The following is a 24,116-nucleotide window of genomic DNA, read 5'->3' on the forward strand; positions in this document are numbered from 1 at the left end:
GATGTATCTTATCACTGGACTTAAACTTCAGTAAACTAGTTAAGTGATGTTCAAATTCAATTATTTAAATGTATAATGTTGTGTATAATAATAGTAGGCCTAATGTATAATATGTATAATGTGCAACAACAAATCCATTTAAAAAAGGCTTTTAAACATGACTGTTCTGTCATATTCCTCTTTGTGACTGATTTGTTTTCTGTTTCAACCGTTAGTTTCCATTTTGTGATCGGTCTCTTTAATTTTAACATATGGAGGAAGTGTCACTTAAAAACAGTGACTGAAACCAAATACTAGTTAGTTCTGTTTAGTTTAGTAAACTATCAGCTCGCTGTTATCTGAGCTGCTGTGTCAAGGAAGGAAAATAAAACTGGAAACCTCAGAAGCAAATTAACAAAACATGCTCATTGCTTTAGACATACATTTTATTTAAAAACTGACAAACCAAGTGGTGTATATATAAAACATTAAATAATCACTTTGTAATCATAATATGTAAGACGAATGTCCAGATGCTTTATATCATTTGCAAAGCTGATTTCTGCCTAAAGCAGAAATTTTACAGCATGATGTTTCCAAACAACCCTGGTAGTAGCTACTATCAGCTTATCAAGATGTCTGATGTCTCAGAGGTGCAGGGCGTAAGACATGCTAAACATGTGGTCCTAACATCCATCATACTGACACAGGGAATCTGTCAGGAGCTGCACTCTTCTGCTCCTGGATGAAAAACAACATGATGCTTCAGACCTTCAGACCAGGCCATGTGAAAAACTAAATGTCTGAGTCATAAGAGTGAAAACTTGTCATTTTGTCCTCCATAGACCTGTAACTGTGACATTTTGACTTTTTTTTTTTTTTAATTCACTGTTCTCAGTTTTTTCAGTCCTGATCTTCAGTAGAACATCTGCTCCAGTTCCAGAGAAACAAAACACACACATGCAACATCAGTGGAGTTTGGAGAGTTCTCTCCAATGATGGTGAATAAAGCCATCTGTATTTTCAGACAACACCTTACATTGCAGGCGTTACTGATACGTACTGTTTGGAAAATGTATTTCTGAATTGTTTTACACTTTAAACTGAATAGAATTCTCTCAGAGCCCCTGAAGTTACATGCACATCATCAGTGTTTCCAGTTTCCCATTAGAAACAATGCGAATTTAAATCTTTGTGTTGCACTCTTTTCTTACACACACTGAAGGTGTTGTATGTGCAGGTTCTCTGTCCCACAGATCATCTCTGGTCAGAATGACACATGTGGTCAGATGCCTTCAGAGCAGCTTCCACAGATCACGTTGTGGTGACAACAGCAGAGCAGTCACGTCTTTATACAGCAACACTAGATCACACTCAGATCTGTGTGAGGACTGAAACTTCACTGTAATCAGAGCTTCTAATGTGCACAGTACTCATCCCAGGGCACAAACACCCTGCATGACACTTCAGGAGCTTCAAACCAACAGATCTTTATTCAATAAAGATAACGTAGCAACTCACCAAAACAAGTACAGCGATGCAAAGAAATGTAACAGAGAAACAAATCAATCTGAAAACTGTCAAGAGCGTCAAGAGGATTGTTTTGATTGTTGGTATTTGCTTGTGTGCAGCAGGACTTATTGGTGGTAAACAGCTCAGAGGTATATAATGTCTTTGTTTTTTTTAAAAAAAAGATTACAATGTGCATCTTGTGGACCATGTGACCCCCTCAGAGTTCATCTGAAACAAAACTCTGGAATTTGTTCATCTGTCTCCATCTGAAGCTGCACACCAACAACAACAACACAAAGTCTCAAAGTTTCCTTGAGACACTCTAAATCCTTTGGTTGAAACTGCAGACTGACCTGACTAACAAGCTGAGCCTTTAACCAAGCCAGCAGCCTGTATCAACACAACTACGTCAAGCTGCTGCTGAAAGAACACAAGCTCACAATAAATAAACACTCAGTGCTGCATGTAATGTAACAGTCAGGTGGAATCTGTCTCACAGATCCCTTCAGTTCGTGCATTTGTTGTTTTGTTGTGATTTGTATGTGTCGCTGTTCACTGTCACACACCACTGCTGCCCAGGCCTGTGACATCACCAGCTTAGTTTATGTTTCTGAGCCATCAGGCATACCTGCTGCTCTGCCAAGACCCTCCACATCCTCCCTCAAAGTAAAACTGGCAAACAGAAAAATGACTCCTGATGATTTTACATTCACTTCAACAAACCAAGCTCAGAGCATTAGCTGTGTCCCAGCTTCAGACAGCTGACGATTGCAGAGCAGATTCTGAGTCTGTTTGGCCTCACAGGTAAGTCTGAAGGAGATTTCAAAATGTACACTGATGCCAGTCTTATTCTTTAAACTGACTGTGTGTAAAGTATGTAACTAACAAACAGCAGACTACACAGGTACATACAGAGACCATCCTGTACTGCCTTTCACCTGTATGTATAGAACTGGGACAAAGCAGGATTTTCTCCATCAGTTTCTGCTGCTGTGTTTGAGGACAGTAGGAACAGGTGCTGTCTGTGGAAGCAGGGTCCCACCATCTCCTCAACCTGCACTTCAAAACAGCTGGTGTATCTGAGGGAAGTATTTGGCACTAATGATTTTATACTCACAGGACAACAGTCTTTTTGTCCTCTACTGACCTCAGTACTGGTTACTACAAACAGAGGTTCTTGACACAGACTGCTCAGACACTGGTACAGCTGCTCTGTCAAAATAAAAGCCAAGTTCTACATCCTCTGTTAGGACTTCCATGTCAGAAACAGAGGGGCAGTGGAAAAGGCAGGAAGAAGCCAGGGTATGATCTGGGTTAACATGAAGAAATCTGTAGTTCAGTCAGGATGGAGGTGTAGGGTGGAGTAGGTCAAACCAAAGCTGTTTCTCCAGCTCAAATAGTCAGACAACCTCCTTTTTTTTATCTCAGGACGTCCACCCCCAGAGCCAGAGGAGCTGGGAGGGGCTCAGAGGAGCAACTGGACAAATGGCGGCACCTCGTGCTTCAGACCAGCCCAGCGTCCTTGGCCATCTGATAAAAGGCTCCTCTCTGAGCGATGAGATTAGAGGGGGAGTCAAACTCTGCCATCTCTCCTTTATCCAACACCAGGACCCTGGAGGAGACACAAAACTGATCAACGTCTGTCTACTCAAGTGGCATAAAGTACTGCCAGTACAACCAGTACTACCAGCATTGTGTAGTGGCAAATTGTGTGCATGTCTGTGTACAGTACCTGGTGTAGTCCATGATGGTGTTAAGGCGATGAGCTATTGTCAGGACGGTGCAGTCCTCAAACTGAGAGCGGATGGTGGACTGGATCAGGTTGTCTGTCTCCATGTCCACAGCTGCAGTGGCCTCATCCAGGACCAGGATCTTGGTCTTCCTCAGCAGAGCTCTGGCCAGGCACACCAGCTGCCTCTGACCCACACTGCAGGGAAAAGACAGAGAGGTATTTCAACATTTTTTCTTCCTGAGGTGTGTTTGTGCTCAAGTCCAGGTGTATGATGGGTGGTGCACAGGTACAGTATTCACCTGTGTACCAATGTCTTTAGACAAAGAATATGGAAGACTGATTCCAGGGTATGTGAAGTGTTCTGGAAGGCCCTGCTGACAGTGATGTATGGATTGTGAAGCTGCTTTTCCAGTAACAGCTATGTTCAGCATTAACAAACAGAGGTCAGCCTCTAATAAAGGCCATACTCACTCATTTCAGTCACACCTGCTTCTGTTTTGTGTCTCACACTGCATGTGTACCAGGAAGCCTTGACTGTCACTGCTAAAACGTCAGTGAAGGTTTGGGTAGTTGTAAATAAAGCAGTTATACCTGAGGTTCTCTCCTCCTTCACTGCACTCATGGCTGAGCTTGTCAGGCAGGCTGGACACAAAGTTCTTGAGATGGGAGAACTCCAGAGCCCGCCACACTTCCTCATCAGAGTAGCTGTTGAAAGGATCCAGGTTCATCCTCAGAGAGCCTGAAAATAGCACTGGGTCCTGAGGGGGGGTGAGATAGTCCATCGTCAACACGTCAGGTCAAGGTTAGCTGTGCCCCATCTCCTCAGAGGGACAAAAGCTACACCTCCTTCACCAAACTACCCACAGACCCACAAACGCAACACTGTGAGCTCTGTCCTTACATACATTGTCTGTGTGTGACCTACAGCTGGAAACACTTAACACACGCTGAATGACAGTTGCTGTGTGCGGCAGCCATAAGGACATTTATCGCAATGACCCTAGTGATTCACTTCCACTGGGAGACCACTCATCTTCATCTGTGTCCTCTCTGGACTGACCTGTGGGATGATGGTGATCCTGGAGCGGAGCTCATGGAGGCCCAGCTGAGCAATGTCCACCCCGTCAATGAAGATATGGCCCTCGGCTCCCTCGATGATCCGGAACAGACCCAGCGTCAGGGAGGACTTCCCTGCTCCAGTGCGCCCCACGATCCCCACCTTATGGAGACATGAAGCAGCAAATGTTACAGGTCACAGACATACTGTACACACACACACATCAACACAGATGTAACACACATACACAGCACACACTATCCCACAACAGCAGAGCCAGACCTTCTCTCCTCCGTTAATGTTGATGGTGATGTTGCGAATGGCCAGGTCCAGGTCGTGGCGGTAGCGCAGGCCAAAGCCTCTGATGTCGATGCGGCCCTCAGTGGGCCAACCCGGGGGAAGGCTGGAGGGCTCGTGTTTCCACTCTGCCTGGAGGGTAAATAAGCACATGAACAACACTGATGTTTTCTGAAAAAGCTTTACACAGAACATCTCACAGATACACAAGAAACATGTTTCCACATCAAGTAACTTTACACTGTGTGTCTGCGTGTTCCCATAACAACCTACAGTACACTGGACCTGTCTGTTGTTTCATTATTTTATTTTCATCTAATGAAAACTTCATCCTGGATTTCAGTGAAACAAGTCAGACTAAACCTTCTAACTTCAACTTTACACATCATGTGTACTCTTAACCCCAGTCCCACTCCAGCACCATGAGGAAGAAGGAAGAAACAAAAGTGATTCTGGTTAAAGTGGTTGGATCCCTGGAGCTGTTTTTTTTCTGTGTACCTCTTTCTCTGTGTCACTGTACTCTTTCACTTTCTCCACAGCCACTATGTTGGTCTCCACATCAGATGACATCCTCACCAGCCAGGTCAGAGAGGCAGTCAGCTGCACACAGGACACGGGACAGAAAACCTCTGACTTACAGGTTCAGTTCACACATGAATAAAACACACACATCTTTCTCGCACGCATCTATCCACACAGACAGCTTTGATTTCTGCCTCCCCTCCAGTGCAACGCCAGTGAGAGGGTTCTACAATGTAGCATTATAACATTTCTTCAGAATTCAAAAAAGAGGGTCGTTCTGAGACTCCCACTCACTTAACACCCCTCAGTGTTTACTGAATATCAATCAACCTGTGACATTTCTTCAGTAGAGAATGAGGTGTTTCTTTACAGAAATTACTCAGGCTGTTGATAAATATCACATAAATAGTCTGATGAAATGATTAAAGAATGAACGCAGTTACTGACAGGTCAAACTCCTGACAGTGAAGTGCCTCTGAGGTCAATACATGCTCATCAAAAGTCAGTCAGTCAAATATTAGATATTAGCACCTCAAGATAAATAGGCGGTGCTAATTCTCCACCCATGTACAAATAAACCATAGAAGAAGAACGTGCAACAAGATGACATCAATAAAAGAGTCAAACCTCAAACAGAGGAAAAAACACTTCTCTTTGCTCCTGAAGAAGATGTGAATGGGAATAGGTGACACAGGTGTGAGCGCTTACCTGCAGGGCGTAAGATATAGACAGGCCCATGATGCCTGGACTGAGGCTCTCTCGAGCTATGACAGCAAACAAAGCAGCAAATGACACGATGCAGTTTCCCACAAACTCCAGACGGACTGCCAACCACCTACACACACATTCATTGACACAATAAAGAAAGAACACTCCTGTAATGACTAAGTGGCACATTCAATACAACTGCAGAGGATCAGTTACTTGAGGAGAACTCTTAAAACTCTACTCATGTTTGTCTTTTCTTCTCTACAGATGACGTACCCTGCTGCAGCAGGTACTGAGTGTAGTTGTAGTGAGTCAGAACAGTGTCCCTGACCTGTTGGCTACTATGCTGGGGTAGTAAGCCTTCTGGTTGTGGTCCACTCGCCTGGTCACTCTCACAGATGAAGCGCTCCTGTTCACCAAAGGCGCGGATGACAGAGGTGCCCAGCAGTGTTTCATTGAAGTGGGTGTAGATGGGTGAACGGCTGACTGATTCCAGACGCTTCAGCTGACGAGATGATGCCACGTAAAACCTCTGTACAGAAGTCAGACAGACATATATCACACTGATTAACCTGTCACTATTTAACACTACAGTCACATTAGATGTTGTAAACACACAGTCCTCAGTGTTTAAGGGACCAGAATGTATTGAAAATGTATGAAAGGAAGGAAAAAGTGGTTGTCAACTAACCTGCACAAAAAAGTAGAGCAACCCGAGAACAGGAATAATAATAGCTACCAGCGGTGTGGCAATAAGTATGATGACACAAGCCCCCAAAACATTGAACATGGAGCCGATGAACATTTTAATAATGCTGGGGATCACTGAGTCAATAGTGTCCATCTCCTTAGCAAAGCGGTTGACCAGGTTTCCACTGGGCGTTCGCTCAAAGAAGGACATAGGTGAGCGCAGGACGTCATACAGCATGGACTGGTGGAGGCAGCGTGATGCCAGGATGCCCCCAATGGACATGGAGAGGGAGTAACCAAAGACTGCCACACCTGCAACAGAGTAGTGGGGCTTATAAGGTGAGACCATAAGTCTGAGTGCTGTATGAATTTCAAACACACACATCCACCCTTGCAGGGCTGACACACACCCTACTGTACCTGAAGAGTTAAATAAGTGTCACATTAACTGCTGTGTTTGAATAAGTGTTACCTGAGCTCACTGACAGACACATATGAGTCAAGATCAACTCTCCACAACTCTCCCTCTTGCTTGTCCAGTGTGAGTGGGTGATTAACAGTACACGTGTTGTCAAGAAACTGAGAGATTGATTGATGTTATAAAAAGGCAGGAAAATTTCCTGCCTTTTTATAACATCAGATTTAATCTTTCAGCTTGAGGAAGATATGAAGTTATTTCAAGTCGGGCTAAAGTCTAAGTGCAGTCATGAGTCACTGGTGTCTTTGTTTAACTGGTCTGATAGATACTACTTCACTGTCACTGTAAACCTAATGCTGCATCACTGTATCACCGCTACAGACATGAACACGTAAATACAAGGTGCAATCAAAAAGTTCCAAGACTGTGCCTATAACAAGCAAAAACCATACTTGACTTCAATTTAGCTGCCATCCCTTTTGAAGCAGTCACCCTGTGGAGAGATATATCGCTCCCAGAGCTCCTGCCATACTTGGAACAGTGGAGGTCCTGTTCTGTAAGCACAACAAGCACCATTTGCGGCTCACGCTGGATCTCCTCCCCTGTATCACAGTGGGGGCCAAAGAACTGTTTTTAATGTGCTGTGGGCAGGCATGTTGTCATGATGCCACAGTTCAGGTGGTCTGCACTGACCGTCCTCCCCCAGACACCTCAGAACTGTGCAGTACAGCTCAGCGTTGACTGTCTGATCCTGGGGGATGAATTCATGATGAATTCAAAGAAAATGATGAGCACGGTCTCAGTCGCACTGCTGACCTGACGTGCCTTCTTTGGTCTCAGAGACTGTGAGGACTGAGAGGACTGCAGTGGAAAAGTCTACAGCTGTAGTTTATGGCTCTGGGTTGTAGCCATAGACCCAACTCTCATCAGTGCTGATGATTCTAGACATGAGGGCTGGAAGATCCTGGGCCTGTTGACAGAGATCCTCACAGACTTTGACACAATGCAGCTTCTGCTTCGTGGTGAAATTGTAAATGCAAGTGGTCACAAAAATGTTCATAATACAGGTCCAGATGTTGGTCCTGTGATATAACTCTTGCTGACTCAGGATAGTTCTCACACCTGCTGCATGTACATTACCACACTGAGCTCCATTTGTTTGCAGCAGGAACAGTGTCAGAACTTCTTGATCGCACCTCATACCTGACACCACCCAGACTCTTTTTGAAATTTTGTTTCCTCTTTGTTTGTTCAGTGTGAATCACAAAGTAAACATACAACAACATTAATGACGTTCTTGCGTGTCAAGCTAATTCCTTTCAAGATTTCTCCCCTCACCCTGGGACAGGCCGAGAGCACCGTACACCCCCAGTCTCATGCAGTCTGTCAGGCTGAGTGCCGTTGACCACGGGGTCGTCGGTCCACAGGCTCAGCCAGTAGTTAGAGAAGAGGGAGACCAGGTGATGGGTGAGGAACAGCAGCACACTGATGCAGGATAGAAGCACCCCGATAGCTTTCATATAGGCCCAGAACACAGACAGCTTCACCTGGGGAGTGAGAGGAGGCCACCTGGGATCAGACTGTAGCTGGTTGTATGATGATCAATTCATTGCTCTGATGTGGTAAAACATCAAAGTCACAACCTACCCGTCCAGTGCTGGCCTTGTCTGCCTCTGTCAGCTTTCCCACCTCAGGGTTCTTGGCCTTCTTGTTCAGTTCCTTGTCCTCCTTGCCCGTCTGGGACAACTTAGACACTCTGCTGACATCTGGAGTGCTGCATACACATGGAACAATTAAAAGAAACACAGGAGAACGGAAAAGACAAACAACCAGTATTTATCATGAGGTATAAGTCAGGTGATAATGTCACCAATTATCTGGTGCTTACAATTTTCTCTGAGGTGAACAAACATATATACATGAAAACGTGTTTTCAGGAATCTTAACAATTTTATTGAAAAAACCAACCAACCAACCAACCAGCCAAACTGAATAACCAGATAAGAAGGGCCTTGGTCAGAGAGGAGACCAAGAACCCACCAAGCTCATGCATTTAAGAGAGTTTGATGATTCTGACTGTGAAGAAAACTCAGCTGACAGTGAACTGCTCCTACTAGCAGGTACTGTGCTTGTATCAAAGCCTGATGTATCATATGGAGCTCCACTGTTGTCTGGTTTCACTCACCCAACAAGAGCAGTCGCGCTGCCGTTCTCCAGTCCTTTGGTCACACTCTTTGGCACAGACTCTGAACACAGGAAGGAACCAAAAGAAGTTTTAGGACAAGGGACTGATCTTGAAACATTATCTGCAAACACTGCAGCAAACAACTGAGGTCCAAAGCACAGTTAATGGTCATGGAGCAGATTTCCTCTTCCTCAGTGTTACAGTTCATATATGTCATTATGCTGTATATTTAAACCACCAGCCAAGATATACAGTCACTGTGGTGATGTTAAGTGCAGCAAGTCTCACCATTGTCCGTGTGGTCGACAGCAGCGTATGTTCGCAGGAACTCAGCGAAGGCTCCCTCTGTGGCCATGAGCTGCTGGTAGGAGCCCATCTCTGTGACCTCTCCCTCCACCATCACCAGGATCAGGTCCACCTGGGGCAGGTAGCTCAACCCATGGGTCACCAGCACGCGAGTCTGCACACATTTAGCATGCTTCAGCATTAAAGCTCAAGTCGTCACTGTTACAGTCAGTCAAAAACCTTTTAAACTACAGCGTTACCACACACACACACATCAAAATCCTAAACTCTCTGCATCAGACTGGCACACTCTGTCACAATCACATCTTTTGTCTTGAATCCTTATCTGAGTTCTTTAATACTGACTATTCGCTGATGAATATTCATCCATCTAACAGAATAAATATCTATACAGAAGTGTATAAAGATATACACAAGATGTACATAGATCTCTTCACCACACATCTTCACATATACACTCAGCATGTGCACATACAAATAGATATATCATGGAGACATTATAAAAAACACAATCCTGATTTTGAATGCTTATTAAAAGTGGACACAAAGGTTGATAATCTGATCTTTACTGACAAAAAGTTCAGAAACAGATCAGATCAGATCTAAGATGATGCTCAGGCTCATGGGATGGTTAAAAGATGTATTATACACGCAGAGAAAAGCAGTGCAGTGATGATAGGACAGGAGTCCATTAAAAGCCTGGCAGCTGAATCCTGAACCAGTCGCAGCTGATTCTGACTGAGGCAGGAATACAAAGAGGAGCAACAGTCACAACATCTAGACAGGAGGTGAACATATCACACAGCTCGAGCCTCTTCACTCAGTCAGTGGCTGTTAGAAGCACAGTGGCTCAAACAGCCAATGACTGGTGGACTGACACCTTGAAACCCTGCAATCAACACTGTATCAGTCACATGACTGAGATGCTTCTGTTATGTTGGATACTGATGAGATCGTTTTCTAGTTGTGTTTTTCCACAGCTCTCATTTTGCACACATCATATTTTTCTCCAGGTGCACCTGGTTCTCTACATCCTGTGGTTTTCATGTTGGGTTTTTCAACTGACAAACATGTTCACACCGTTTCACACTGTACCTGCCTACAACCACAACATCCTTCAGTTTCTCTGGTTATATCGACCACTCAAAGCACTTTAAGCTACAGGTAAAGACACACATTCACACAGCATTCTAACACATACATGTGCCATCAGGAGAAATTTGGGATTCCGGATCTTGCCCAAAGGATACTGGAAGAGACAGGGAACCAATGACCCTCTGATGAGTGGGTGACCCACTCTACCTCCTGATCCACAGCTGCTCCGAAATGAACTGTTACCATACAATCAACCTGTACATGGTGTTTTAAGTTGGTTGAGCTTCAGATCATACACACCTTGTCCTTAAGCAGTCCCTGTGGGCCAATGACTTGTTCGAAGATGTGTTTTCCTACGTGAGCGTCAACGGCAGACAGGGGGTCGTCCAGCAGGTACACAGCTCGGTCACAGTAGACAGCCCTGGCCAGGCTCACCCTCTGCTTCTGACCTCCAGACAGATTCACTCCCTGTACCAAGGAGAGACACAGGAGCGAGGACCGAGATATAAACAAGCCAACACTGCTCAGCCTCATCTCATGTCTCTGTGTTTTTAGCACTGTGTACTGTCAACAGAGGTGACAAGTTAGTTTAGACAAAGGTGATATCAAACTGAGGAGGGGTGAAAAATACAGTAAACTCCAGTTGCAGAGCTCTCACAGAGTGTTTGTTACTTCATGACTCATAGTTAAAGACAAACTGTCAGTTGTGGAGCTCCACCTTTTATCCATCACAGGGATTTAAAGGTAGACAATGTCACCCAGTACACTCATTCCACTCTGAAGATAAATGGACTATGTGACCATGAGCCGATACCTTCTCTCCGATCTCGGTCTCGTCTCCAGCAGGAAGGATCTCGAGGTCAGGCTGAAGAGCACATGCCTCCACCACACGCTGATACCATGTCTCTCTCCTCTCCTGACCAAACACTATGTTGTCTCTCAGAGTGGAGTTCTGGATCCAGGCCTGCTGAGGAACGTAGGCCACCGAACCCTGCAGGTACACACACTGTTAATCTGATGGAGTCCAGTAGTTAATGATGAGTAGTCACAGTCCCGCTCCTCAGAGGATGAACCACTCAGATTTAATGTTCCCACAGCCTATTTGTGAGCAGTGTTTAGACAGAAATGAACCTGGCCACTCACATCAATGAACACACTGGTACGATGTTAAACAATAATGTGACGACAGGGTAAACAGACAAATACTGTGTTAATGCAAATTTAAAGGCAATAATCTCTCCTGTTGGGAAGCTGATTGATCTGTTTGAGCTGCTGCAGTAACAGAAAGACATCTTCCCTTCAGTCATGTTCTGTCTCCGTTAGTAATGTTGTCAGATGTTCTCTGAAGAAACTGATTTATGGACTAAATTCTTCTACAATCCACTGAGGATTACACAAGAAGCAGCAACAACACAGCTGAGACATACTATATATTCACTGACATTTATAAAAAGGTGAACTAACGTTAACATGATCGGGTTGGTGTGGAACTAATGTTGATGTTAGGTTCAGTCAGATATCTTTAGTGGTGTTATCAGAAGGGATGAGGAAGGTTAAAGTTTACGAGATCAATGTCGGCAGTCGACCAGTTCAGTCTTCCTCTAGATGTTGACTAAAGAAATATCACAATGTTATCTGATGTTTTAGCTTCTCCTCTCAAGATAAACTCAGACAGAGAACAGTGTTTCAGTCTATCAGCTTCTAGATGATCAGCTGCTCTGCAGAGCAGAGATCAGGCAGCTGCTGTGATGCTAATGCTAATGCTAGGAGAGCAGGAAGGACAGAGTCTGTGAATGACACCAGGATTCACTGCAGAGAGTCTGTTGTGTTACCATCTGGTACAAACGAGTAAATAGTGGCTGAGCTGGAACTGTATGTAAGAATGTTTAGAAAGCATAAAAAAACTGCTCAGTGAAACTGAGACTAAACTTTTACTGAGGAAAACAGAGCACAATGCTGCTGTATGTGTCCATATGTGTCACATCTTACTGATTAAATGTGATTTAGGACTATGATGGACTAAGACTTCCAGCGCTGTTTAGAGTACTGGAATTCTCATGACATTACTGAAGGTAGCAGTCAGTTTGTCAGCATGTTAGTCTGTTAGAGTCAGAGCGGCCACCTTCACAGCCACGGTTCCCTCAAGTTTGTCCATCTCTCCGAGTAGGGCAGACAGCAGCGAGGACTTTCCTGAGCCCACGTGTCCCACCACAGCCACCAGAGAGCCTTCTGGGATACACACATTCAGCCTGTGCACACACGCACACGCGCACACACAGACACACACACAAAGGAAGGTTCAGCTCACCTCACTTCCATCTAAGGAAGAATCTCCTGACATACTTAGTAATCACTATGTTTTGTTTCTAAGTTGGAAAATAGTTACATTAGAAGAAAAAGAGAAATACATATTTGCTGTTGAGCACATGAGCAGAGAAAAATAAGTGAGTGACATTTTGACAATTTTTCTTTTCTTACAGTGAGTTGAGGAGGAAGCTGAAGCCTAATTTCGACAGAAACTGTTTGTCCTCCATCACATGCACTAACATGTCTGATCTCAGTGTGAACAACAGGGACAATTCCATATGAAATCAATGGGCATGTGATTATTGCTTTAAATGAAGTAGTGTGGGCATACGTGAAACTAATTTTATTTATGTGAACGGACTAAAGCTGCCTCCTGAGGACAGATGACACACACCTCTTGAGTGTCGGTGATTCAGCTCTGGACCAGCTGAAAACTCCATCCACAATGGAGATACTGTGTGGGGCTGGGAGGAGGAAGGAAGAGATGTAGTAATAAACCACTGCCTGTGATATACCCACATTATGTACAGAAGACACAGGGCTCATCAAGACTCACAGCCTGCTGCTGCTTTGTGATCCACACTGTCCTCCTGCAGTTCTTCATGTGATAGAAACACTCTCAGTCGCTTCAAGGACACACTGGCCTGAAGAGACACAGGAGGGAGGAAACACAGGACTGAAGGTGGAAATGTCTTTATCACGCTGGAATGTGGCTTATGGGGATCAAGATATTATCTCTCCTATTTGAAAACCAGACATGACTAGCAGTGCTATCCAAAGGAACGATGGAGAGGCACACCAACCTGCACCATACTGCTGATGACCATTGGCAGCATGTTGAGAGGAAAACGCAGGATGTTGAATAGCGCCAGCTGACACAAATGCCTTCTGGGCATCGAGGATGTTGCGTTCATCGATCAGCACAGTACACAGTGAAAGTGGACAGGGCAACCTGTACAGTGAACCGGCAGGATGGAGAGAGAAAAACACCTGGATGTGATTATAATCCATTTTACTCTTAAAGAACTGTAACACTGCAGAAAGTGAGACGAGTTAAGCAGTTTTTGTGAAAAGAGTTTTCTGTAAGCAGAGTAACTACAGACCAATCTCTCTGAAAGCGAGGAAAGTTTTGTGTGGTTATTTAGTGACTCTGACTCTGGTAGTGCTCTGGTAAGTCCTGTCAGTCTGTACACTAAATACTAGCCTGTAAATACATTGTCTGTCCCTCTGTGCCAGACTCACCAGGAAAGGTGCACAGACCCAGGTGAAGGTGGACATCGCACCCAGGTAGGCGGCCTTCTTTAGGACCCGCAGCTCGCTCTCACGGATTTCTGACACTTTGTCCTTGAAGGCCAGCTCCCAGGCATACAGCTTCAGCACCTTGATGCCATTCAGCATCTCATTCATCAGCTTAATGCGACTGTCTTTACTCTTCATCTGAGCCACCTGCTCAACACACACACACAAACACAAACGCAACATGAAGCAACAGACAGAGGACACACAGTGCTGCACACTGTGGATTCTCAGAGCCAGCAGCCTGGTCTGTGTGTGGTCTATGTGTGTAGTGCTGTGTTGGACATGCCTTCATTGTCTTCATTAGAACATTGTCTTCATTAGTCAGTGGACCTAGTCATGAGGTTTTGTATGGCTTTAAGACTGTGTGTCTGTGGAGAAGCCCCACCTGGTAGGTTTTGGTTTTCATGGCGATGACAGCATTAATAGGAACCATCAGAACCATCACAGCCACTCCAGCCAGAACGGACGGACCCAGGTTCTGCACAGCAACACATAAAAACACAACAGCAACACTTTAACAAAGCTTTCCCTCTAACATCTCCACTCGTACTTAGCAGCTGTTAGATTTCCAGTATTTCCCACCACGCTGCTGATGGATGCTTTTAATATTAACCAAAGTGTGTCCATGGCATCAAGCCTCAAAAACAGTGTCAGCTGAATGTTCTGTCTGGTCTGGTCAATATTTCTGGGCAGGTATTTCCAGATGTCCTGACTTCACCAATCTAATACAATTTAACTTTTAACTTGTGCGCTGAACAAAAAAGGGGCAAAAATGAGAGAAAAGATGATATGTGGTAATCTCACTGTTACATTGTTAACTGATGACTGAGCTGTAGACTAGTTCCACAGAAGTCTGTTTTCTCTGGTTTTGGTTCATCTTAGGTTAAATAGAAATGTGTGCTTGTTTGAGATGTCGTCAGCAGAGAGCTGCTGGTGGTTTGGATGGTGAACCTGCACCTGTATGACTGACTGTAGGTATCTGTAACCCTACCTGCCAGAGAAAGTATAGGGCAAGCACCACCTGCAGGGGGCAGACCATATCATGTTGATGTAGGTGATGAGGTCCATGAAGCGCTGGGCATCCACAGACATCAGGTTAACGATCTCTCCCACTGTGGACGTGCGGCGTGCTGCACTGCTTATAACCAGGGCCTGAAAGAGCAGATCCAGAGAGGGATAGGTCCTTACAAAGGTTAGAGTCCAGCAGGAGATTCACAGCCTAAACATGCACACAACTGACCGGAAGAGTAATAGTGTTATTGTGAGTTAATTAATCCAGTAACAACCTCTTCCAGGGAGTGAGCAGTGAGACTCATCTATTTCACTCAGAGTTATTTATCCTGTGCTTTTGTGGTGTTTCTGTTATCATATACTGTATTTCTATAATCTTTAACATGAGCAAAACAATTCTATTGAAAAAAATCACTTTAAATATCTACTGAGTCTGTACCTTCCTGTAGACAGCTCCGATGATGGCGGTGCGCAGGCGCATGCCTGAGACGAAGCAGACGTGAAAGTACTTCTGGAGGATGAGTGACTGCACACAGGTACATATGAAGAGCAGAGCAGTGTAGAAGTAGCCCTGCCAGGGGGGGGCGTCAGAGTTGTTAACAAAGCGGATCAGCAGCCTGGTCGGGATCAAGTGAAGGAAGTCAGCATTAGGAACATGTTTCAACTAAACCATAATGACAAGCTCACGCTCTGTGTATTTCATTGTTTCAATAACTTCATTCCAAACAGGGTCTTTGCCTCTTTCAGGGTCTTTGCCTAGGAACCAGTTCTGTGCATCAGCAGCTCATGTGTCCAGCCTCATAAACAGACCTCAACTGTCCAAGTTAACCAGCAGAAGTTTGGCTTTGGTATGGGGAACGCAGCCTGAAAACACCCATGTAAAGATACACGAGGGCAGAGTTTAAAGTATGTAGAATCAACCTCTCCCTGCAGGATACGATTATCGACAGACCAAACACAGCCTGGTTACTAGTGCTGACGACATGTTAACTTACAGCAGACTGACGCAGGTGGTTTTTTAATCTTACACTGATTAAAGGTAAGAAATACATTCATACTCCAAACAAACAGGGGGCAGTGTATTCCCCAAAAGTTGGGGTATCAACCCCTATCCTAAGAAACAAGGAAAAGTAACTTGCTCCTTGGTCCCTCCCTTCAGTGGGACTGATTGGGTCTACAGATGGGAGAGGAGGGCCACGTTAAGGCTGCATTTTCATTTCATATACATCAAATAATGACCTGATGAAAGGCTCCATGTGTCTGAGAGAAGATGAGGTTTCTCACCGCAGGATCTCGGGCCCAACAAACATGAGGATGTCCTGGATGATCTTATAGAGGCAGGAGATGAGGAAGTAGGGCCCGAAGGTGAGGCACAGCGCCCAGAACAGGGAGGGCTCCTTTGTTTTTTGGGGGGTTTTTACAATCAAGATTTCAGACTCCTCCACAGCTCGGCCCTCTTTGCTCTCACTGCATGGGACCTGCCTGGGAGAGTACAAAGTTTTCTGCTCTGTCCTGGGAAGAGAGAAAGGAAGGAAAGCAGGTTTGCTTCAGTTACATATTCTAAATAAATGTGTTGAGTCGAGAGTCAGAAATGATTTGTGAGATCTTTAAGATGAGGTTTAGGTGTAGTCCTCCTGTTACAACACCCATCACAACTGGTGGGTACAGGGCTGCAGGTGCAGTGTGACAGGGTACCAGTGTTTTATTCCTGGATATTTCCTTACAGTAGTCATTCCCTGCTGTACTGAGCTCCTGACCTTTTGACCTTCTGGCACTCTGTGTTCCAGCGTCGCACCAGCTGGGGAACCACTCTCTGGGAGCGGTCCTCAGAGTTTAGGGACCACAGGTCTTTCTCCTCCAGGGGGCGCTTGTAGCCCGTCACCATCATTCTGGTGGAGATGAGATGGGCAGGAGGACAGAAGTATTAAATCCAGTGATACTACACAGAACATTCAGAGGACACTGGTAAAACAGGCAAAAAGAAAAAAATATCAAAAGGCTTGAGGTCAAAAAAGTGTTTATGTGACGTGGTGCATGACGCAGGTACCACAACATATGCCTCTGTCATCAGTGTCCTCCTGTCTGTCCTGCTTTAGTTCACTTTTCAAACAGTGCGCACCTGATACACAGGCTGCTGACATTTCACATGGTTCATTAATGTTCTCGATGAACTGTAACTGTCACCACATACAGTGACATCACCACACCACCAATCAGTCCGTACAGGCTGCTTGTGAGTGCACGTTCATCAGTTAGACAATTCGCTAAGGAGAATCTGCACACACTGATAAGGTCGACCCCGACCTCTCCTAACAGAAAGTCTGACACCGCAGCAGGAACTAACACAACTGAGCTAAACAAAGTGAAGGTTTGCTGGTTAATCCAGTTAGGCTACACACTCTATTCTATACACTGCTGTAATAACACATGCACATTTCACATTGAGAGTCTTGTTTCTGTCTCCTGGAAACACCTGTCATCTGTGTTACTTGCAGTGTGTTTCTGTATTTTGTTGTGTTGTGAGTATTGGCAGCATGATTCTGATTAAAAATATAAGCGAGCACAAATTTTTATTTGGATCACAAAAATGTATCAATCAATATCAATGTCAGCGCCAATTTCAAAGAGGCTCAGACTTAGACTAAACTGGTTCAACTAACTTTTCAGAGTTTCTATATATATGTTCAGTTTTAGTAGGGAAGTCATTTCCTGTGGTGAGACATTTCATTCTTCAACATTTATTCCTCCACCCTTCAAGTGCCTCTTAGTAAACTAACACACACCACAGGTGAACATGAATGACTGTCTATAACAATGCTAAGGTTGATTTAAGTTGATCCAACACATAAATACAGGTCAGATGTTACATGTTCATGGACACAGCGACAGCACTGCGGCTGATAAAAACCCTCATGGAAACACTACACTGTGTTTTCACAATGCTGTCTCTTTTTCTGTGAAACCATGACACAGCATTTCTGCCATGCACAACCACACTGGTCACCTGACCTTTACTGTTTTCGTTTTCATGTTTCCACTGATGATTAAGACTCAGATTCAGTTTCACTCTGATCTCTCTTTGTAAAAAAATGAATACAACCAAACCTAGAACACAGACGGATCCAGAGAGACAACAATGTTCCAGCGTCCGTAAAGGTTTTTTTTAACTATGTCTGTCTGCACATACAGAGCTCCACACCACTGAGACACTCGCTGCTCACCTGGTGATCCACCAGAAGGTTATCCTAGAGAGGAAAGACGCTCCAGGCTCAGGACAGGGGTTCTGAAACAAAAACATCACAGTTAGACCCAATACGTGTTTCTGCTGCTCACATACTGATCAGAGAACAGGGTTTTTATCAGGATCTAGAAGGTGAACAGGGAATGTATATGATGTCATGTGACTTTAACTAAAGCCCCAGTCAGATAGGATGAACGTTACAGGAGGAGGTGGAGAACGATGAACACTGCACTCACCTGTACTTTAACTCGTCACTCTGGACATTCAGCAGCTACACCTAGCTACCTGTCCCTCACATCACAACACACCATCTTATGAGCTCAGGCTCTCCTGCTGGATTATCTCATTTTATCTGTTGGTGTTAGCATGTTTTATGGTGGAGTGAGGTGAAGAAAAATACTGGAAGCTGTGAACATGATTGTAATTGCAGACATATCTATAGACTACAGTGGGAAACTGTGATCTGTGGATGATGCTGTAAGATGGCGTATGTACTAGAATGTTCTGTGTTGTTTGGAGTTTCTTTGCAAATAAACAAATCCACAAGTCACTTTCAGTCTCCTCTGCTAAGACAGGACAGTTTCCATCTGTCAGTAGTAGTTAGTTAGTAGAAGGTCAAGAAACTGAGCAGGAGGAGCAGCCAGGTTTAAATCACTGACCAGAAATAAGTAGAAGTAATGAACTTTCATAACTTATATTTATAATATCCATCATCATGAGAGGTTAAACCCACAGAGCCATTAGAGGGCTCCATCTGTGCACACTGACTAGAATAAGAAGACATAATCATCATCAGGCTCAACTTAATGAAAAAATCCAAGTTAACATTTCCATAAAACTGTGACAGAGAGAAGGTGAAGAGAGGAGCAGGGAGAGTAGAGACAGATGATGAGCGTGAGGTAGTCTCACCAAGTCTTTAACAGCCTGGGAGAAGAGGGGGGGGCGGTCCGTCAGGCAGGACAGGAACAGAGCCACCAGCAGCAGAGCATAGTAGATATAAAAGGTGGTGTACCGCCACACGCTCACCGTCAAAGGCTAAAAGAAAACAAAGATTTTAACCCACAGAACCTGCTGAAATAACTGGGAAGAGATTCTATGGATACCAGTGCCATTATGAATTCTCCTTATCAATCTGATTCTTTACTGATTCCTTTCAGCAACAGTCTGTCTGACATCATCTAAAAGACATGAAGAATATTTGTGCAAGATTCATTTTCATGTTCTCTGTGTCAAAGAAAAAAATCTGTGTGTGTGAAGTCAATGTTATAACAAAGGATATTCAGTCTGAGTCAGAAGCGAACTGCTCAGCTGGAAACAGACACTCTGTAGAGCATTCCTGGAACTGAAGTCCATGTTGTGTAGAGAGATGTTCCAGACTATCATAGTATTTCCACACTTAGTTGAAATGACCATTTTACAGACTGTCACAGTGTCTCCCACAGGTTGAGAATTTATTTGGTGGGGCTGTGGCTCAGGAGGTGGACTGTGTGTGAGTGTGAGACTGTGACTGTAAAGCACTCAGACTGGTTGAGACCAAAAGTTTACCACTTAAAGTGGTGGGTGGTGCAGAGTGTGATGTTTGACATGCATGCAGAGACTCATGCCCACATTACAATCTGCAGCTACAGTTTACAGCTGTTCCCCTCACATGCAGACTATCAGTAGAAGCTAGCTAGGCAGCTAGAGGCTCAGACAGAAGTCTTGAGTCCCCTCTCTCCTGACATCATTGTTTCACAATGTACAACTGTGAAACACACCAGCATTGATAAAAAGAACTGACAAACTCACTATAATATTGTCTCTTCTGAAGGTAACTGTGTTTAAGGTGCTGGGATTACTCATCACATGACACCAGTGACATAACCAGAGATTTATAAACTTTATTAAGATAAGATAAGATAGACTTTATTTATCCCAATTCACTTGTTACAGCAGCAGTGAGAACAAACAAGAGTGAAGAATAGAAAAAGATAAAAATATAATATAATATAAAAAAGGCATAGGATAAGGATAAAAATAAAGTGCAAAAAAGCATTACAAACTCTGTAATAAACATAAATGTACAGTTTGTATACAGACGATGGTAATAATCACTGAGGTCGATAAAAGTATGTGCAAAAAAGATATTTCACTCAGTTCTGCTTGTTCAAGACTGACCTGGTTCAGGGCCTGGAGGATTTTGGACCTGAAGGTGACTGTGGCACACAACAGCGCCAGCAGCCAGAAGATCAGCATTATTCCAGACGACTGAACCCCTTTCATCCGTTCATACTGGATCAACAGGGTGGCCAGCAACTGGAGCACACACACATTTAAGAACATTTATACATCACATTTATATTACATGAAACAAACACACCTCTGTTACACTGAGCTTTCTCTGTTCTCACGACCTGGATTTGAATTAGTGTCCAAAAGAGAATGGATGAACAGATGTCAATTGTGCTCTGTGATAACCTGAGCTGTTCCAAGGTGGAACGACAACAATACCACCCCCCTCCACAGCGAGGCAGGATAAAGGTGCAACATTCCTGTCTTGAACAGTCTGATTAAAAGAGGATTAAAACTATGCAGAGAGCAGCTAAGATCCAAAACACTATAAAAAAAAACAAAACCTTCAAATAAATCCAAACCAGCTTTGCTCTGATTCAAAGAGAGGTAACAGATCTCCCATCTATAAAAATGATAAAAACCAAACTCACCATGGTGAGGCCCAGTAAGGTTGGACTGACCAGCTGGACAGGTGCAGGGACACTGCTGCCATGACTTCTTTCCCAGAAAGAATAGAAAACATCCAACCAGCAGATGATCCACAGCAGAAGGCCAACAGCCTGAGGAGAGAAGACAGCTCACATTTAGATGTAAACCTGGAGCCTTTGCTGACTCTGTACAATTCATGTATCATTGTTAGACTGAGTTAGACTTCTTTTACACTTTGAAAAGTTAGACTCTGAGAAAAAGTCAGTTAGACAGTTGATGACCGTTTGTGTGCTTCTTTGAGAGTTTATCTCCATATTTAAATGATATCACATCTCTGCCATCTGTATGACGTCCAGCTCTTCACTCTGCCTTCCAGTGTGTCCATTCAGAACAACACATGAGCCACTTCTTTTCTAATATAACCTGATGACAGGTGTATTAATGTTTGAGTTTTTGTTCTGCCCCAATAATATAAGATATCACAGAGAGAGCAGGAATAATAAAATGATTCCTCAGAATAATCACTCACAGTTTTAGCTTTGTTGAGGTGACTCATACATATGTAGCCACGGTCATGGCTGCGGAGGTAGATGAGGTAGATGGGAGCACACAGCCAGAGGTAGAGGCATGGCAGCCACACCAGGACAGTGTTCTGGAAACACTGGGTCAGGTCTGGGTTTTCAGCGTACCATGTACAGTTCCAGTCCTGGTGGAGGCAAGAAAAAAGAAAGAAAACAATGAAGCCAAAAATCACTGAGATGTTATTCACAAGTGTCATCAGAGTCACATCTGACCACACGTAAGCTCTTGAACAAAAACAACAGGTGATAGACAGTGTTTTCCAGTGTGATGCTAAGTTTCCTTTTTGAGGCAGAAGAAACAAAAACACTGACAGATACACTTCTTAAAGCTGGGGACATCCATACAGGAAGTGTTCAAGTCGTTACACCAAAACAAAGAGCTAGAAGACGCTGGGCGGTTATTACTGATGTCAGCACTACTGATTAACACAGGTGTTTGAAAGATCATTACTCACATTAGCAAAGAAACAAAGAGCATATTGTGTGGACTGGTTATAAGTTTAAAGTCAAAATAAAACAATGTTAGGCTCAGTACAGTAAAGCTGTCAGACAGTGGTTGGAAACTTTCATTCATTTGTGTCTACATGTTCTGGGCTCAGTTATGCTCATAAAAACCACTTCCTCATTCTTTCATATTCCAATTGAATTTTAATCAGTTCAGTTGACCAGTCTCTGTCAGAGTTGTCTCTACTAATGAGCTGAGGAAATGGTCAGCAGCTGTATCTTTTACCTGTTAGAAACCTGTTTCATCCGCTCAGAGGTTCACACATTTAATCACCTCCAAATCGCAGGTTGACCAACTCCTTCCACAAGGAAATAATCCCCCAGCTGTTTCCCACAGAAACTCCTGATCAGTGATGACGTCTAATGTCCTCCAGGTCCTGTACACGCCCTAAAATACACAGCTGGATCACATCTGACCTTCAGTAACAGCTGGATCCTGTCTGAGCCTTGAGAACAGCTGGATCACATCTGACCCTTTATAGCAGCTGCATCCTGTCTGACCCTCAATAACAGCTGAATGCCAAATCACAACAGAAGTTATCTCGAGGCACTTTTCATATAGAGCAGGACCATAGCTAGACCATACTCTTTAGATTATGAGAATTACAGAGAGAGGCCCAACAGTTCCCACCATGAGCAGCACTAGGTGACAGTGGAGAGGAAAAACCTCGAGCAGACAGAACCGGACTCAGGGTGGGCGGCCATCTGCCTTGACCAAAAAAAAAAAGGGGGGGGGGTCATGTTTGAGTCTCGATAACAGCTCTAACAGTGTTTGAGCAGAGACCAGTAGATACTTCACTGAATGCAGCAGAACTCAGATCAGAGCATTGACTGTCAAACCACCGATCACCTACACACCGACACATTCTGCACCTAATTAAAGTGCCACCTTCAGCTGTAACGTATTGGGAAGAAGTGTTTGTTATGACAGGGTCCCTACGGAGGCAGAAGTCAGGTACAAGGTAAGTGGATCGTTTTTGGACCGGGTTTGGATCGGGGTGGACCGGGACTTTACGGTATCTCCTGCTGTATACGGGAGATGAGTGGGTCATATTATTATACGGCGTCAGTTATAAGCTGTGTGACAACAGCTGTGTGTTGTTTCTGAAACAGCGGTCTCCACAGGACAGTGTTGAGCCTGAGGACACGGGGACACCGACCGCTGTCAGGGGACCATGATCGGTGGTGAAGCCGGTGTCCGGTTCTTCGGTGAAGCCGGGTCAGCGTTACGTAGAGCTGAGTGCTTCGGCCGGAAGTCTACCTACCGGCTCTAAGTCAGGTCTATTAGCATGTGCCGGCAGCTAATAACAACAAGAAGACAGAGAGAAAACACGGAGGTCGTGAGAGTGAACTCACCCAGAACGGGTCGGAACTGTCCGAACTGCAGAACCTGTCCAAACCCATTCGCTGCTCCGCAGTGAAGGTGAAGTGCTGAGCGTCGGAGTGTGTTTACAGCTTAGCTTTGGTTTTATAACCTTACTGCGGAGCAAAGCGGAAGGTTGCTCCTTATTCTTCTTCTTTTCTCCTTTACAAAGTCAGCGTGAACATTGTGTGTGCTGCCACCTGCTGAGCAGCGAGAGCACCGTGACTTTATGTTCCCTTTCAATCTGTCCCCTAATGCATTCAATCAGATTTTTAATGGAAAATCCTCTCAAGTCCTTTATGTCCTAACCTAAGTCTTAAAAACATGTAACTCTGACATACTTCATTGATCCGGACATGATCCGTTATAGTCTGCCAAAATATTATCATTTCAGTTTATTTTATGATGCATAAACTATTTGATTTCCTCTCCCTTTGCCAGTTTATCTGTCAGTAGGAATACAGACCTGGGGATACAAGGTCAGCTGCTCCAAAAGTTCAAGTTCAGGTTGTTTCAGCTGTGGAGATGTATGGTGGAATCTGGGAATTCATTTATCAATAGCCTTAGTAATTTCTGGGATACACAGAACTACTTCTGAAGGTTCATTAT

General features: G+C 44.3%; 1 protein-coding gene across 1 annotated transcript; it reads right to left on the reverse strand.

Moving 5' to 3' along the window:
* Positions 1-407: 407 nt before the first annotated feature.
* LOC108898490 (multidrug resistance-associated protein 1-like) lies at positions 408-23,845 on the reverse strand. The gene is given in 36 exon segments (XM_018698369.2): positions 408-3,103; positions 3,224-3,418; positions 3,815-3,981; positions 4,284-4,442; positions 4,563-4,709; positions 5,076-5,177; positions 5,808-5,934; positions 6,139-6,191; positions 6,193-6,339; positions 6,499-6,809; positions 8,254-8,299; positions 8,301-8,462; positions 8,563-8,689; positions 9,101-9,161; positions 9,389-9,560; positions 10,802-10,969; positions 11,316-11,492; positions 12,624-12,750; positions 13,203-13,272; positions 13,365-13,452; positions 13,612-13,680; positions 13,682-13,732; positions 13,734-13,760; positions 14,051-14,254; positions 14,493-14,585; positions 15,099-15,139; positions 15,142-15,259; positions 15,558-15,735; positions 16,403-16,630; positions 16,876-17,007; positions 18,340-18,401; positions 19,269-19,394; positions 20,517-20,654; positions 21,062-21,190; positions 21,589-21,765; positions 23,501-23,845. Coding segments are annotated over 36 exon segments (4,536 nt in total). The 5' UTR covers positions 23,549-23,845; the 3' UTR covers positions 408-2,994.
* Between the last annotated feature and the right edge of the window lie 271 nt (positions 23,846-24,116).

The sequence above is a fragment of the Lates calcarifer genome, linkage group LG11 (assembly GCF_001640805.2).
Source record: "Lates calcarifer isolate ASB-BC8 linkage group LG11, TLL_Latcal_v3, whole genome shotgun sequence".
NCBI classification, from domain to species: Eukaryota; Metazoa; Chordata; class Actinopteri; family Centropomidae; genus Lates; species Lates calcarifer.